At 40.3% G+C, this 17933-nt stretch overlaps 2 protein-coding genes across 4 annotated transcripts in view; one reads left to right on the top strand and one right to left on the bottom strand.

Moving 5' to 3' along the window:
* The first annotated feature begins 896 nt into the window (after nucleotides 1-896).
* lmod2b (leiomodin 2 (cardiac) b) lies at nucleotides 897-8574 on the top strand. The gene is made up of 6 exons (XM_057853728.1): nucleotides 897-1421; nucleotides 2062-2451; nucleotides 2521-2781; nucleotides 2862-3071; nucleotides 3134-3571; nucleotides 6901-8574. Exons 1-6 carry the CDS (start codon nucleotides 1146-1148, stop codon nucleotides 6925-6927), a joined length of 1602 nt encoding a protein of 533 aa, XP_057709711.1. The 5' UTR covers nucleotides 897-1145; the 3' UTR covers nucleotides 6928-8574.
* Nucleotides 8575-10510: 1936 nt separating this feature from the next.
* Nucleotides 10511-17933, bottom strand: part of waslb (WASP like actin nucleation promoting factor b) — a 36085-nt gene continuing 28662 nt past the window's right edge. Inside the window, exon 7 of one of the 3 annotated variants that reach the window (XM_057855154.1) lies at nucleotides 10511-17691. In XM_057855154.1, the coding sequence (XP_057711137.1) occupies nucleotides 17630-17691 (62 nt within the window). In that variant the 3' untranslated portion in view covers nucleotides 10511-17629. The remainder of the gene's footprint in view (nucleotides 17692-17933) is intronic. The other 2 variants (XM_057855153.1, XM_057855152.1) reach the window with 2 other exon arrangements.

Below are 17933 nucleotides of genomic sequence, written 5' to 3' on the forward strand. Positions count from 1 at the left end.
TACCCACGTTGACAATTACAGGCCACGCTAATCTTTTCAAGTAGGAGAACTTGCACAATTGGTGGTTGACTAGATACTTATTTACCCCATTGTATAAGCTGCACATAGACTACTTTTCATGGTGTCAAAGTGTCATCTTGTCAGGTTTGTCCCATGAAAAGATATACTTAAATATCTGCAGAAGAACAAAGGGTGTACTCACTTTTGCGATACACTGTATGTTCACAGTGTTCAATAAAAGCTAGCATTATTTTCCTTGAGTGGTCGGGATTTTTCAGGCCATTGCATACATCAATCGCTTTTGTTTTGTTCACGAACATGTTTTTCATTATTTCTAAGTCATTGCAGTATTGTTTTTAAAAGCTGTTCTTTGTGTGGCTTCCAGACATTTTTTTTCCAGTCCCTTGCATATTATTAAATCAATGAGTTGCATTTGTTCGTTAAGCTTGGTCGCAATGGATTTACTCACTGTTCATGATGTTGGTCCCTCAAGTAAGGTCATCAATAATATTTTAAAAAGTGATCTTAAAATACTAGATAATACAAATAATAATGTGAATAATTTAGATATGGTGAATTAAACATTGAATCATATTTTTAATTCACTGCGCGGACATACTTCAAAACTGTCGCCAGGCGGAATTTCCAAAAGAGAAAAAATACATTCAAGCATATGGCTTCAAATAACATGAAAGGACGCCCACTAGTGGCTGCGTTTCGAAAAGGCTATAGCTTGTTGAGTGACATGCCGGAGCAACTTTACTGATGTCGCCATTTGTGTTGCTGGCGTGTTCTGTTCTTGGCTATGAACAAAGCCACTCAGGCATCGGTGTCACGCCATGACGATGACAGGCCGCAGCCTGTGAACTCACATGCTTTTTGTGGCTCTGTCCCATTTAGAGCGCCGGCCTCCCAAAAAAAGACGGCGCATCATAGGGGCCGCCGCTTTTGCTACACTGATCCCTCTCATAAGGCCGGAGCGGCAGCTGGGGGAGATTAGAATAGAGAACAGAAGATCTGAACACAGAGAACAGAGATTTGCTTCGGACCGTGGACCCTTTTTCACTGGATTCAGGATTCCAAAACTTTAACTAGAAAGTCTATGTTCTTTAATTTGACGGTTGAGGTCCAATCCCGCCTTGACTATGAGTTGTTTTGGATATCGCCGGGAGCTGAGCAAGTACGAAGACGTGGATGAAGATGAGCTCCTGGCGTCGCTCAGCCCCGAAGAGCTGGCCGAGCTGGAGAAGGAGTTGGTCGACATCGACCCGGACGCCAACGTGCCCATCGGGCTACGACAGAGGGACCAGACCGACAAGACTCCGACTGGGACCTTCAGCAGGGAAGCCCTCATGAAATATTGGGAAGCAGAGACTCAGAAAATTCTGGAGAATGAAATCGCCGGAGCCAGTGCTCAAATGGTCAGTCGTGTGAGTGTTTGGAATTTGCCATTTCAATCTCGGAACGTGCCCCTTTGGCCATTCGCCTAACCCTAACCAAACCCTAATTTAGACGGTCCTGGAGCAGGACGAGCGAGGATTTGTGCCTTGCCTTTCATGTCCCTCAACCGGCTAGTCGACGGATGAACCGGGGGGCACAATCGAGATAGTGTTTCCAAACCTAACCCTAACCAAACCCTAACCCTAAACCAAACCCTAACCCAGGGGTGCTCAAGTCCAGTGCTCGAGTGCCCCTATCAAATAATCAGGATCATTATCAGGCTCCTGCAGAGCTTGCTGATGAGCTGATCATTTGATTCAGGTGTGTTCAAGGAGGGAGACATGGAAAAGAAGCTGGTTAGGGGCTCTTGAGGACCGAACCCTAAACCCAAACCCTAACCCTAACCTCTTCCTCCTTTGGAGGGTAGCCTTTGGTCCCTAACCTAAACCCTAACCATAAAGCCTAACCCCTGATCCTAAACCCTTGAAGACTCAAAATATAAATGTGAGTGACCTAAAAAAAAAAAAAAGTCCTTTTAACCCATTCACTGCCACTGACGGGGGGAGAGCGGCCTATCGCCAACAATGGCAGCAACAACATATTAAACCTGTTTTAATGTAGGGTGAGGAAGATGGGGAGGTGACAGACGGAAACAGCGAATCAGAGGACGAAAAAGACGACGAGAGCGAAAAAGAACAGGAAAAGCATCTAGAGGATGAAGAAGAGGAAGACGAAGAAGAGGAAAGCGAAGAGGAGGAGGAGGAGGAAGAAGTTGAAACAGAAGACGACGATGACGAAGACCAATACGTTGCAGCAGAACCACCACCGACTGTGTTGCCCGCCCCGCAACAACTGAAGCCACAGAGGGTAGAGCCTATGAGGTTGACTCCTCCCCTTCCACCCGCGGATAGTGGGAACCCCACCATCGTTGACGAGGCCCTGCAGCGCGCGCTCGCCGATGACCCCGAGCTCACCGACGTCAACTTGAATAACATTGACGACATCTCACAAGTATGAAGTGAAATGAATCATTCCGACAACTACTTTTCCAAATCTAATAAGTTTTTTCCCCTCGCCTAGGACACCCTTATCCGATTTGCCGAAGCCCTGAGGTCCAACACACACGTTCGCGTCTTCAGCCTCGCCAACACCCACGCGGACGACCCGGTCGCGCTGGCCATCGCCAAGATGCTGCGTGAGAATTCATCTATCGTCAGCCTCAACATCGAGTCCAACTACGTGAGCGGGAAGGGCGTCCTGGCGCTGGTTCAAGCTCTTCCCAGCAACAACACCCTGACTGAGCTCCGGTTCCACAACCAGAGGCACATCTGTGGAGGACAAGTAAGTGTAAAGCCTTGCTTCTTCACCCAATGTCTTTTTCTATCATGAAACCGCATCTTGCTTTTTTAAAAAAAAACTAGGTAGAGATGGAAATGGTAAAGATACTTCGGGAAAACCACACCCTGATCAAGCTGGGCTACCAATTCAACCTGCCTGGTCCCAGGATGAGCATGACAGGCATTCTTACCAGGAACCAGGACCGTCAAAGGCAGAAACGACTGCAGGAGCAGAAGCAACAGCAGCAGCTGGGGCTGCCTGATGGAGTCGCCAATCCCCGGACCACTGCGCTGGTAACATGTCAGACAACCGTCTTGGTATCACAACAATTTCTCAAAACGATTCTTCCTTCTAGAGAGTAACACCCTGCAGTTCACCTCGATCCTCTCCTTGGTCTTCTCCCAAAGTCCCTCGGAGCAACCTGGCGAAGAAACAGACACCCCCAGCGCCGCCGCCGCCACCACCTCCGCCGCCACCTCCTCCCCCGCCTCCCCCTCCTCCGCCGCTTCTACCCTCCTCTCGCCAGGAGAAGAAGCCCACCAGGACCATAGCGGAGGTGATCAAATCCCACGAGGCCAGCAGCAAAAAGGCCAAAGCTAAAGGGAAGAAGGGCAAGAAGGATAAGGCCAAGGACGAGACCACTTGCATCCTCAAGGAGCTGAAGAACGCGTTGAGGCCTGTGGCGGCTGAGAGGCGGGGGGACGAGGGCAGCAGGCCGTCCACGCCCATGAGATCGGCTCATGACCAGCTGATGGACTCCATCCGTAATAGCAGCATACGGAACTTGAGGAAGGTAAGCAAAACAATCATGTCATTAAAACTTAGTTGTTCTGTTTTTGACAGCGGTACACTGCAGGCCATTAGTATTGGCAACCGTGCAATTCTGTCAGATAATGTCAGATAATGAAATCATTATCATTTTACACAAAACTCCAAAAATTGGCGGCCTCAGCCTAATACTTGGTAGAACAACCTTTAGACAAAATAACTGTGAACAACCGCTTCCAGTATCCATCAATGAGTTTCTTACAACGCTCTGCTGGAATTTTAGACCATTTTTCTTTGAACAACTGCTTCAAGTCTCTGAGATTTAAAGGGTGCCTTCTCCAAACTGCCATTTTCAGATCTCTCCACAGGTGTTCTATGGGATTCAGGTGTGGACTCATTGCGGGCCACACCTATTGCTTTTTAAAGTGTGTTTTAGGTCATTGTCCTGCTGGAAGACCCATGACCTCTGAGGGAGACCCAGCTTTCTCACACGGGGCCCTACGTTATGCTGCAAAATTGTTGGCAGTCTTCAGACTTCTTAATGCCATGCACACAGTCAAGCAGTCCAGTGCCAGAGGCAGCAAAGCAACCCCAAAACATCAGGGAACCTCCGCTATGTTTGACTGGGGACCGTGTTCTTTTCTTAGAAGGCCTCATCTTTTTTCCTGGGTATCCTACCACAGAGTCCCTTTTCATTCAGACGCCGACGGATAGTACAGGTTGACACTGTTGTACCTTCGGACTACGGGAGAGCTTGAACTTGTTTGGATGTTAGTCGAGGTTCTTTATCCACCATCCGCGCAATCTTTTGTTGAAATCTCTCGTCAATTTTCTTCTTCGTCCACATTTAGGGAGGTTAGACACAGTGCCGTGGGATCATGTTTTTTTTGCTCCCGATCCGATCCCGATCGTTTTAGTTTGAGTATCTGCCGATACCAATATTTCCCGATCCGATTGCTTTTTTTTTTTTTTGCTCCCGATTCAATTCCAATCATTCCCAATATTTTTTCCCGATCATATACGATTTGGCAATGCATTAAAAAAAATGAATAAAACTCGGACGAATATATACATTCAACATACAGTTCATAAGTACTGTATTTGTTTATTATGACAATAAATCCTCAAGATGGCATTTACATTATTAACATTCTTTGTGTGAGAGGGATCCACGGATAGAAAGACATGTAATTCTTAAAGGATAAATGTGACTTTGTATATTGTGACTAAATATTGCCATCTAGTGTATTTGTTGAGCTTTCAGTCAATGATACTGTAGCCATTTAATTGTTCTGCCCAAATGCATGATGGGAAGTGCAACCATGACCGTGGGTAGTGGCACCAATTGATATATCTTCTCTGCGTTAGGACGTAACATAGGGTGTTAAGGAAAACGTTCTTCCCTACATTGCTCCCCACGATATTTTTAATTGTTGAGAGAGGGCTTTTAAGGCTTTAGCCAATTAAAAAGAGGCTCCAAAGACTGCCAAAATTCTCTCTACTCATTTTATGCTGCCTGTTAGCTCTATATATAGGTAAAACGGCGCCATTATAGATTGAACGCGACAATGCGTGAGTGGGTCGTGCAGCGCATGCGTTAATTGCGTTACATATTGTAACGTGATAAATGTAAAAATATTAATTCTCGCCATTAACGCAATAAATTTAGTAACCCTACCTTAAACTAAAGACTCTGGAAGAATGTAACCCATTATGTCTGTAACGTTAAATACAATTAGAAAACGATTTAATTAAAAAAAAAAAAAAAAAAAAAACTAATATACATATATATGTATATATATATCAAAAAAAGGCATGTCCGATATTTTTTTGCCGATTCCGATACTTTAAAAATGATGTGATCGGACCCGATCGATTGGCATCCCGGTCGATCGGGACATCTCTAGTACTAACATTTATCTTTGAAGAACTACAAGTCTTTCTATCCATAGATCGCTTTAACAGAATGTTAATAATTTTAAGGCCATCTTGTTGATTTATTGTTATAATAAACAAATACAGTACTTATGTACAGTATGTTGAATGTATATATCTGTCTTGTCTCAGTCCTTTGATGATATGGGCTGCATGTCAAGCAAAGGCCCTGGGGCGATGGCTGTGGTTAAATCTTCAATAAATAAAGTTTACATTGAAATTTTAGACAGCGTTCTTATCCCTTCAATTGAAAAGATGTCATTTTTAGGGCCGTCAAAATTATTGCGTTAATGGGCGGTAATTAATTTTTGAAATTAATCACGTTAAAATATTTGACGCAATTAATGCACATGCCCCGCTCAAACAGATTAAAATAACAGCACAATGCAATGCCAACTTGTTCCTTGTGTTTTTTGGAGTTTTGTCGCTATCTGCTGGCGCTTGGGTGCGACTGATTTTATGGGTTTAAGCACCCATGAGCATTGTGTAATTATTGACATCAACAATGGCGGGCTACTAGTTTATTTTTTGATTGAAATTTTTACAAATTTGATTAAAACGAAAACATTAAAAGGGGTTTTAATATAAAATGTCTATAACTTGTACTATCATTTATCTTTTAAGAACTACAAGTCTTTCCATCCATGGATCGCTTTAGCAGAATGTTAATAATGTTAATGCCATCTTGTTGATTTATTGTTACAATAAACAAATACAGTACTTATGTACCGTATGTTGAATGCATATATCCATCTTGTGTCTTATCTTTCCATTCCAACAATAATTTACAGAAAAATATGGCATATATTATAGATGGTTTGAATTGCGATTAATTACGATTAATTTTTAAACTGTGATTAACTCGATTACAAATTTTAATCGTTTGAGAGCCCTAGTTTTAATATAAAATTAATATAACTTGTAACTATAACATTTATCTTTTAAGAACTACAAGTCTTTCTATCTGTGGATCCCTTTAACAGAAAGAATGTTAATAATGCCATTTGTGGATTTATTTTTATAATAAACAAATACAGTACTTATGTACAGTATGTTTTATGTATATATCCGTCTTGTGTCTTATCTTTCCATTCCAACAATAAGTTACAGAAAAATATGGCATATTTTAGAGATAGTTTGAATTGCGATTAATTACGATTAATTAATTTTTAAGCTGTGATTAACTCGATTAAAAATTGTAATCGTTTGACAGCCCTCATTTTGGTACCTCGCGGCTTGTTACAGTGGAAAAACAGTCCGCTCTGCCACCAGCCGCGAAATTCCTGCCACTTAATGCTGCTATTCATAGCAAGTGTTCAGCGGAGGTTTGATAAAGGCAGACGTAGCAACAACACAAACACTGTCTGTTGATGCTTAAAAGCAAAAGTTATGAAGAAATATATGTTTTTTCCCTTCCAGGTTGAACTCCCATTGCACCTGCGATAATATAGAAGTGAAGAAATTGCCATGGTAACAGGCTGGGACACTGTAAGAGCAACAGTGGTATGAAAGAAGATTTTTTTTTGCACTGCTAAGACATGATTTTTTTTTGTAATTTAATTTTAAAACTTGTTCACTGCAAATTGTGGTTTTCTTGTAAACTTGTAAATAAGATTTGCTCTTGTTTGATGTGTTCATGTGTTCTAAATACATTTTTCTGGGGGACGGGGAATCAAATTACATTTGAGAACCATATCACGTTTGCATTTTTTTTCTCTTCTCAATTTTTTAATAGCTGTGAGTCAGTTGATTGTGAAGCAAATTCTCACATCGCCCCGCTGGGGTTAAAGCTCACAATGCATGACGAGTGACAGTCGATAATAACAATCTCCCACTTCCATGAGTGACACAAGGGAAAGGATGTTATCATGAGATATCTTTAGAACAGGAAATGCCTTGAAAGCTGTTCAAAAATAGCTTTTTTGACTTCTATTTTCAGTCCCGGCGAATTCACTTGGCACCTTTTATTTCCCACTTTCAGGACTTGCGGCAACACGTGTACTCGATAGCCTTCGTCTCAGCGTGTGTACATTCCACGACCCAAGTGTTCCTAAGAATAAAACTCCCTCGCAGGAAATTCGATTGCCAATGAGGGGAACCCTTTCAGTCAGATCGGCAGTAAAATGCGGAGACTTCCTGCTTGTAAATGTGGTCACTCACCCCTCATGTAAAATTCAGAGACATGTTTGTAATATAAGCCGGTAGGCCCACCCCACCTCAAAGCTACAGTGGTATGAAAAAAGTATCTGAACCTTTTGGAATTACTTGCATTTTTGCATAAAATCACCATCAAATGTGATCTGATCTTTGTCAAAATCACACAGATGAAAAAACTGTCGGCTTTAACTAAAACCACCCAAACATTTATAGGTTTTCATATTTTAATGAGGATAGCAAGCAAACAATGACAGAAGGGGGGAAAAATCAGTAAGTAAACCATTTAATATTTTGTGCCCCCCCCCCCTCTTTTGGCAGCAATAACTTCAACTAGACACTTCATGTAGCTGCAGATCAGTCTGGTACATCAACCAGGACTAATCTTGGCCATAAGCAGATTTTAAGGGGGGGCCCTGGCCCCCCTCTGGTGGCCGAAAAGTGTCATTGCATGAAATTGACTTTCCTATGATATATAAAAGTTGTAAAGCAATGAAACTGCAACAAAAATGAACAAAAAAATAAATTTTTATAATGGTTCAAAATTATTTTTCAAACATATCATGTGACTAGCACCTTAGAATGTCATTTACTTTGCATAAAATAAATATATACAGACAAATGAAAACTAATGTACGCAGACATGTTTACAGTGGTATGAAAAAGTATCTGAACCTTTCGGAATTTTTCACATTTCTGCATAAAATCACCATCAAATGTGATCTGATCTTTGTCAAAATCACACAGATGAAAAAACAGTGTCGGCTTTAACTCAAACCACCCAAACATTCATAGGTTTTCATATTTGAATGAGGATAGCATGCAAACAATGACAAAGGGGGGGGGGATAAGTAAATAAACTAGCACATTTAATATTTTGAGCCCCCCCACTCTGGCAGCAATGACTTCAACCAGACGATTCCTGTAGCTGCAGATCAGTCTGGCACATCAATCAAGACTAATCTTGGCCATAAGCGGATTTTAAGGGGGGGACAGGGGGGGACAAGGCCGCCCCTGGTGGCCGAAAAGTGTCATTGCATGAAATTGACTTTCCTATAATATATAAAAATTGTAAAGCAATAAAACTGCAACAAAAAAATAAATGTTTATAATGGTTCAAAATTATTTTTCGAACATATCATGTGACTAGCACTTTAGACGGTCATTTAATTTTCAAAAAAAAAAAAAAAAGAAATTAGGGCAGGGTAATTTTATTTTTCTAATGATTTTTTTCTTTGATTGAAATTTTTTTTTATTTTTTTGATTGAAGCAACATTTTTTGGGAATGAATGATTTCGACACAAATGTCCTACCCATAATATAGCCCAAACACAAAAAGGATTTCTTCAGTCAAAGAAAACTTTTTTCAAATGAAAAATTTAGTGTCAAAATGCCAATTTTTCCATCTCAAATATTTTTTCGCATTCAAAAACGTTTTATACGATTCAAATGTTTCATTTTTTGATTGAAGTGATTTTTCTTTTTGAAAATATATATTTTTTGAATGAATAATAAAGACAAAAACGTCCTAGCCGAAATGTGGCTCGAACACAAATCAACATTACTTCAATCAAAAAAGTTACTACAATCAAAAAAAATTCTAAGAAAAATAGCTTCACAAAATATTAAATTTGATGGTTCACTTACTAATTTTACCCCCTTCTGTCATCGTTTGCATAATATCCTCATTGAAATATGGAAACCTATAAATGTTTGGGTGGTTTTGGTTCAAGCAGACACTGTTTTTTCATCTGTGTGATTTTGACAAAGATTAGATCATAATTGATGGTGAATTTATTAGGAAATGTGAGAAATTCCAAAAAGTTCAGGTACTTTTTCATACCACTTGTATGTTGAAAACATTTTTGTTTGTTAATAACATGGTCACCACCTGACACCTTGCTTGCTACCGGGTCACGTTGAATAAGCAGGTAGTGTAACGGAAAAGTGAACAGTTGACAGAGGAGGCGTTACAATGAAGCAAAAACATTTTTTTCTAGACAAAAACAGTGAAATTTTCAAAAATTAAATTCCAGAAAAAAATAAAAGGAATAAAATTCAATTTGAGGTCGAGATTGAAGATGATACTTCTATAGTAAGTAAATCAGCTTCAGAAGAACAAGATACATATTCTGGAGTGGCCAAGTCAAAATCCAGACTTGAACCCCATTGAGATGCTGTGGCATGACCTGAAGACAGCGATTCATGCCAGGCATCCCAGGAATCTGACTGAACTATAGCAGTTTTGTAAAGAAGAATGGGCCAAAATTAGCCCTAATCAATGTGCCAGACTGATCTGCAGCTACAAGTTATTTTTGGCAAGGGGGGCGGGGGGGGGGGGGCACAAACTATTAAATGTGCTGCTTCGCTTACTTATTTTTTCCCTTTCTATCATTATTTGCATACTATCCTCATTAAAATATGAAAACCTATAAATGTTTTTAGTTAAAGCAATTTTTTCATCTGTGTGATTTTAACAAATATCACATTTAATGATTTTATGCAGAAATGTGAGAAATTCCAAAAGGCTCAGATACTTTTTCGTACCACTGTAAGGGTTAATGGTGCAATCTCTCTATGTGGACAACCACATTTTGCATGCATGCATATCACGATGGGTACACAGAGTGAGCGGAAAGTGACATACCTTGGTCTAATCCCTTTCCTAAAGTCCACAGCTGAGATGTGATACAGGAGGCGTGTGCTAAAAATAAACTGGCACATAGAATTTATGCTGTTGTTATTGACGCGCTTGAGTAAACAATGGCAAACCCGTAAACACGGACAATGGTCTCTGGTAAGCCTGTGGCTCATATTGTAAAAAACGTCTTATCTGATTTAAAACAGGCATATCAACATGAAAATGTCATTTAGTCTCTTTATTGGAGTTTGCAATGTACAAGAACCTGCATAGAGTTACACTAAGTTGTATTCAACTGTACATAAAATTCGTAAAAATATAAACAAGTACATATAAATTATAGAAGTATTCTTTTGAAAGCATATCAGATGTCAACCATAGATTTAAGCCTCAATGCTGATTTATTGCTACATTCAATGTTGCTTAGAATTACTTGAAGTGATGAATTATGGTACTTATGCAACAAATATTTCAAATTGTTTGCCCTTGTTTGTAAACTTTAGCAGTCCTAAAAAAACAAACACAAATCCCTGCTATAGATCGAGATAAAAAAAAAAAAAACATTACCAATCAATCTATCCAGGGCCGGCCCAGCCTATACGCAGACTATGCAGCTGCTTAGGGCTCCTGACCATTAGGGGGCCCACATAGGGGGGCACTCTGGCGATTGTTTAATTTATATTCTATTTTGTTTACTACAGTTTGCTTTATTTGACTTTTGTGAGTTTTGATACTTGATTACAAGCTTAAAGAATAAAAAGTTCTTCCTTAACTTCTTTCCTCTTTTAGAAAAAGGTTTTATACCTATAAACTAAATTATGAATGCATTAAAAAAACATTAGCTATAAAAAAAAAAAAAAGAGCTTACGTTGGTCTTAACAGGGAGCAGTTGGATTCAGCCATGTGAAAAGAGGCAAACCAGAGGGCAATGTATCCACCCTAATCAATAAAACTAAATGCAAACACTTTCAAAATAAACCATTACAACGCCACTTTAATTAAACGAATACTCGAGGCAACAAAGTTTAATTTGAATATTGTTTTCTAATCGAATACTTGAGTTAATCGATTAATCGTTGCAGCACTAATCTAAACATTACCCACATTTTAATTATCAATAGAATACTTACAATATTTTGTATTTAAAACAAAGCCGATGCCTACTCAATCTCAAGTTGAAAAAACTTACCACTGGCTTTAGGTCTGAAGAGATAGACGGTGCCTATGAAAAAAGGTACTAACTGTTTGGATTACGCTAACACACTTAATATAATCAATCAGGGAATAGTATCGTTTCTAGTCTTTACTGTATGACTGTTTGTATTACTCAAACACACCCAATAAAAAATAAATAGCACTTATACCATAGTTTAAGGAAAACAAGCAGAATACATGACGCCTTATAATCACGAAGCCCAACATGTGCGTCATGAGCAAGATTGACGCACCAACTCTCGCAATCAGTTCTCCCGGATGGTCCAGAACAAATAGCGGGACGGTCTTTCCCAACACAAGGAGCACCGGAGAACACCCGATATCCAACTGATAACACGACTGACAAGACTCCAAGGGCCCCTTTGACGCTGGGGTGGCAAAATCCATAACCCTCGTTGCCCGGACAACAGTAACTCCCGAATCCTCCTGTCCAATCCACAAATAGACAATAATCCCAAACATACCCTTCTTCCTGCCCATGGCCCGCCCCGCGAGAGCCTTCAAAAGACAATGTTTAACTAAGTGTTGTCATTTTTTTCTCGGGAACCTTTTGTTGACTTCTGATATGGTGACCTTGGAACGAGTTTGCCTCCTCGCCTGAGTCTGTTTTGCTTTTCTGTTTGAGCTCTGTCGATCCGAATAAATTGTCAACTTGTTCTTGGTGAGCCTTCTATAAACCTTTCAAAATGGAGTCAGTACAAAGGGTTAAGACTAAGGTGATCAGACGGAGTTTGGCCTTCTGGCCGGATTGCCGGGGACCGCCGGCTGGGGTCGTTGGGAGTTGCGCCAGTGCGGATTCCCGCGGATCGGCTGGCGCGATTCAGATGATACAACAATTATCGAAACATGGGTCAGGAAATTTATTCTAGGATATTCTACAAAACTAATAAATGGAAAAAACAAGCTTCTGCTGTGAATGTGAATGGAAACCTCCATGAGAGCCCCCTCGATGCCGGCCGAGGGGGCCATAGAGGAAGGGGAGTCATTGGTTTCGTCCCTCGGAGGAGGAGCAAGCAGAAAAATAGGGGTTAAAGATCAGCGTGAGGTTAGGGTAGGCTTGTGCAGGGTTCTTGCACCCTTTTACAAGTCAAATTTAACGATTCTTAAGACCTTAAAACTATTATTGAAGTCCAAACCATGTAGCAACAATTTCCTGTTGATATGCAGTCAAAGTGCGATACAAGGCTCACGATAACGATGATCCCACAATATTTTCTTGTAGGCACCGTCTAACTGTTTGTATTACTCTAACATACCCAGTTCAAAATAGCACTTATACCATAGTTTAAGGAAAACAAGCAGAATATAGGGCATAAAAGATACACAACTCCTTCTTATCACGGAAGCCCAACATGTGCGTCATGAGCAGGATTGACGCACCAACTCTTGCAAATCAGTTCTCCCGGACAGTCCAGAACAAATGGCGGTAAGGTCTTTCCCAACACAAGGAGCACCGGAGAACGCCCGATCGGTCGGGTCCGATCACGTCATTTTCAAAGTATCGGAATCGGCAAAAAAATATCGGCCATGCCTTTTTTTAATATATATATATATATATTTTTTTTAATTAAATCGTTTTCTAATTGTATTTAACGTTACAGACATGTTACACTTATCCAGAGTCTTTCGTTTAGGTTTAAGGTAGGGTGATCAAATTTATCCCAATAACGGCGGTCATTAATTTCTTTAATAATGTATCACGTTAAAATATTTAACGCACTTAATGCGTACGCTGCACGACCCACTCACGCATTGACGCGCTCCATCTGTAGTGGCGCCGTTTTGCCAATATAGAGAACTAAAAGGCAGCGTCGATGAAGTAGAGAGAATTTTGGCAGCCTTTGGAACCGCATTTTAATTGGCTAAATATTACAATCCCTCTCCCAACGATTATATATATATCATGGGATGCAATGTGGGGAAGCAAGGTAGCAACTGATCTTTTTCTTAACACCTGGAATTATATCCCATCGCAGAGAAGATATATGAATTGGTAGCATTAAGCACGGTCATGGTTGCACTTCCCATCATGCATTTGGGCAGAACAGTTAAATGGCTACAGTATCATTTACTGAAAGCTCAACAAAAACACTAGATGGCAATATTTAGTCACAATATACAAAGTCACATTTGTGCTTTAAGAATTACAAGTCTTTCTAGCCGTGGATTCCTCTCACAGAAAGAATAATAATGTAAATGCCATCTTGAGGATTTATTGTCATAATAAACAAATACAGTACTTATGTACTGTATGTTGAATGTATATATTAATCCGAGTTTTATTCATTTTTTTCTTAATGCATTGCCAAAATGTATATGATCGGGAATGATTGGAATTGAATCGGGAGCAAAAAAAAGCAATCGGATCGGGAAATATCGGGATCGGCAGATACTCAAACTAAAACAATCGAGATCAGATCGGGAGCAAAAAGACGTGATCGGAACAACCCTACCCGATATCCAATTGATAACACGACTCCAAGAGTCCCTTTGACGCTGAGGTGGCAAAATCCACAAACCTCGTTGCCTGGATAACAGTAACTCCCGAATCCTCCTGTCCAATCCACAAATAGACAATAATCCCAAACACACCCTTCTTCCTGCCCATGGCCCGCCCCGCGAGAGACTTCAAAAGACAATGTTTAACTAAGCGTTGTCTTTTTTTTCGGGAACCTTTTGTGGACTTCTGATATGGTGACCTTGGAACAAGTTTGCCTCCTCGCCTGAGTCTGTTTCGCTTTTCTGTTGGATCTCTGTCGATCCGAATAAATTGTCAACTTGTTCTTGGTGAGCCTTCTTTAAACCTTTCAAAATGGAGTCAGTACAAAGGGTTAAGACTAAGGTGATCGCACGGAGTTTGGCCTTCTGGCCGGATTGCCGGGGACCGCCGGCTGGGGTCGTTGGGAGTTGCGCCAGTGCGGATTCCCGCGGATCGGCTGGCGCGATTCAGATGATACAACAATTATCGAAACATGGGTCAGGAAATTTATTCTAGGATATTCTACAAAACTAATAAATGGAAAAAACAAGCTTCTGCTGTGAATGTGAATGGAAACCTCCATGAGAGCCCCCTCGATGCCGGCCGAGGGGGCCATAGAGGAAGGGGAGTCATTGGTTTCGTCCCTCGGAGGAGGAGCAAGCAGAAAAATAGGGGTTAAAGATCAGCGTGAGGTTAGGGTAGGCTTGTGCAGGGTTCTTGCACCCTTTTACAAGTCAAATTTAACGATTCTTAAGACCTTAAAACTATTATTGAAGTCCAAACCATGTAGCAACAATTTCCTGTTGATATGCAGTCAAAGTGCGATACAAGGCTCACGATAACGATGATCCCACAATATTTTCTTGTAGGCACCGTCTAACTGTTTGTATTACTCTAACATACCCAGTTCAAAATAGCACTTATACCATAGTTTAAGGAAAACAAGCAGAATATAGGGCATAAAAGATACACAACTCCTTCTTATCACGGAAGCCCAACATGTGCGTCATGAGCAGGATTGACGCACCAACTCTTGCAAATCAGTTCTCCCGGACAGTCCAGAACAAATGGCGGTAAGGTCTTTCCCAACACAAGGAGCACCGGAGAACGCCCGATCGGTCGGGTCCGATCACGTCATTTTCAAAGTATCGGAATCGGCAAAAAAATATCGGCCATGCCTTTTTTTAATATATATATATATATATATTTTTTAATTAAATCGTTTTCTAATTGTATTTAACGTTACAGACATGTTACACTTATCCAGAGTCTTTCGTTTAGGTTTAAGGTAGGGTGATCAAATTTATCCCAATAACGGCGGTCATTAATTTCTTTAATAATGTATCACGTTAAAATATTTAACGCACTTAATGCGTACGCTGCACGACCCACTCACGCATTGACGCGCTCCATCTGTAGTGGCGCCGTTTTGCCAATATAGAGAACTAAAAGGCAGCGTCGATGAAGTAGAGAGAATTTTGGCAGCCTTTGGAACCGCATTTTAATTGGCTAAATATTACAATCCCTCTCCCAACGATTATATATATATCATGGGATGCAATGTGGGGAAGCAAGGTAGCAACTGATCTTTTTCTTAACACCTGGAATTATATCCCATCGCAGAGAAGATATATGAATTGGTAGCATTAAGCACGGTCATGGTTGCACTTCCCATCATGCATTTGGGCAGAACAGTTAAATGGCTACAGTATCATTTGCTGAAAGCTCAACAAAAACACTAGATGGCAATATTTAGTCACAATATACAAAGTCACATTTGTGCTTTAAGAATTACAAGTCTTTCTATCCGTGGATTCCTCTCACAGAAATAATAATGTAAATGCCATCTTGAGGATTTATTGTCATAATAAACAAATACAGTACTTATGTACTGTATGTTGAATGTATATATTAATCCGAGTTTTATTCATTTTTTTCTTAATGCATTGCCAAAATGTATATGATCGGGAATGATTGGAATTGAATCGGGAGCAAAAAAAAGCAATCGGATCGGGAAATATCGGGATCGGCAGATACTCAAACTAAAACAATCGAGATCAGATCGGGAGCAAAAAGACGTGATCGGAACAACCCTACCCGATATCCAATTGATAACACGACTCCAAGAGTCCCTTTGACGCTGAGGTGGCAAAATCCACAAACCTCGTTGCCTGGACAACAGTAACTCCCGAATCCTCCTGTCCAATCCACAAATAGACAATAATCCCAAACACACCCTTCTTCCTGCCCATGGCCCGCCCCCCGAAAGACAATGTTTAACTAAGCGTTGTCATTTTTTTTCGGGAACCTTTTGTGGACTTCTGATATGGTGACCTTGGAACAAGTTTGCCTCCTCGCCTGAGTCTGTTTCGCTTTTCTGTTGGATCTCTGTCGATCCGAATAAATTGTCAACTTGTTCTCGGTGAACCTTCTTTAAACCTTTCAAAATGGAGTCAGTACAAAGGGTTAAGACTAAGGTGATCGCACGGAGTTTGGCCTTCTCGCCGGAGTCCTGCCGGCCCGGGCCGTTGCAGCTGTGCCAGTGCAGGTGCAATTCCGGCGTTCTGGCTAGAAGGTCAGATTCCTTCAGGTCTTGATATAAGATGCATTCAAATCCAAAATAACGGTCGTCTAAAACAACAAATGTTCGGGTTCTAGTAAATGTAAAGCATCAAAAGGTTTAAAACTAAAATCGTCTTTATTCCTCAAGTTTTACATGACCCAAAATCCAACAAATATTGTCAATACTCGATATTGGAAAGTACAAATCGTAAAGGTTCTGCAGCGACTATCAACTCCACTTGTAGTGTATGTAGTGTCATACGTTAATAGTTAAAGAAAAAAACAATGTCTGGGATGAATGATATGAAATATTCTTGGCGGTACTGTCAAAAATATTTCGCTTATTAAAAGAAAATTTTACTTTAAGTGTCATTTTATGCCGTGGGAATGGACACCGCGTTTGAAGCAAATGTACACGGCACGATAACCTGTTCATTAAAAAAAGAAAAAAGCGCACGTATGATCCAGACCTGAGCATGTTTCGTTCTCATGCAGCGAGTCTCTTCTTTCTGTGCAAAAAAAAAAAAAATAATAAAAATAAAAAAATATATATACAGACTCACATCTGGGGCGCATTTATAGAGGACAGCAGCATAGTCCCAATTTTTTTTTTCCCTCTAAGAAAATATGAGTGCTAAACTAGGATCATCAGAGTAAGCAAAAATATACCACGATTAGGGTAAGAAAATATTTCTTTTGCTTTCGCCGACGACAAAAAGAAGGATTTGCGGCAACTCTCGCCTCAGATAACTGATGGATGACAGATTGATGTCAAAATTGCACGTTATTTTGGGAAGACGAGGGCGGCGAGAGTGACGGGATGCAGGGAATGTGCGATGACGAACCAAGAGTGACAGCTGGCGAAAGGTGAAAAGAAGCGGAAAACGCTTAAAAAGAGAGACAAAAACGACAGATATGAGAATGTCCGACAGCTTAGATGAGGTATTGCACAGATGAATAAAAAAAAAGCATAAAGGCAACAAAAATATACAGCAAATTGAAAGAAAATGTACATTTTTGTGATTTGAAATTAGCGAAAACATGTTTGCGTCAATCATCCGAAAGTGTGGGAGGGGCCAAAAAACAAACAAAAAAATCTAGTCATCCCATTCATCTTCATCTTCAAAGTCCTCATCATCTTCGTCGTCGTCGTCCTCATCTGCAGAAAATCGTTAAAATAACAAATTCATAGTTGGACAGGCTTCCAATTCAAATGAATTGTCTTCAATAGCAATCCATGAATTAAAGTGCCAATGACAGCAAAATGCATGTTTATTTCATATTTCACGCGGTATTTTATGCTCCTGAATGAAATGGACCGCATGGATGAGTGTGGAAGCGATTGATTTATAGTAGGGCTGTCAAACGATTAAAATTTTTAATCGGGTTAATCACAGCTTA

This window comes from Corythoichthys intestinalis, chromosome 13 (assembly GCF_030265065.1).
Source record: "Corythoichthys intestinalis isolate RoL2023-P3 chromosome 13, ASM3026506v1, whole genome shotgun sequence".
Lineage (NCBI taxonomy): Eukaryota > Metazoa > Chordata > Actinopteri > Syngnathiformes > Syngnathidae > Corythoichthys > Corythoichthys intestinalis.

Excerpts from the sequence above, each read along its gene's own strand:
- lmod2b (XM_057853728.1), top strand. The coding sequence starts at position 1,146 with ATGAGTTGTTTTGGATATCGCCGGGAGCTGAGCAAGTACGAAGACGTG. Across the intron at positions 2,782-2,861 it reads GGCACATCTGTGGAGGACAA|GTAGAGATGGAAATGGTAAA; the intron begins GTAAGTGTAAAG and ends AAAAAAAACTAG. Across the intron at positions 3,572-6,900 it reads GCATACGGAACTTGAGGAAG|GTTGAACTCCCATTGCACCT; the intron begins GTAAGCAAAACA and ends TTTCCCTTCCAG.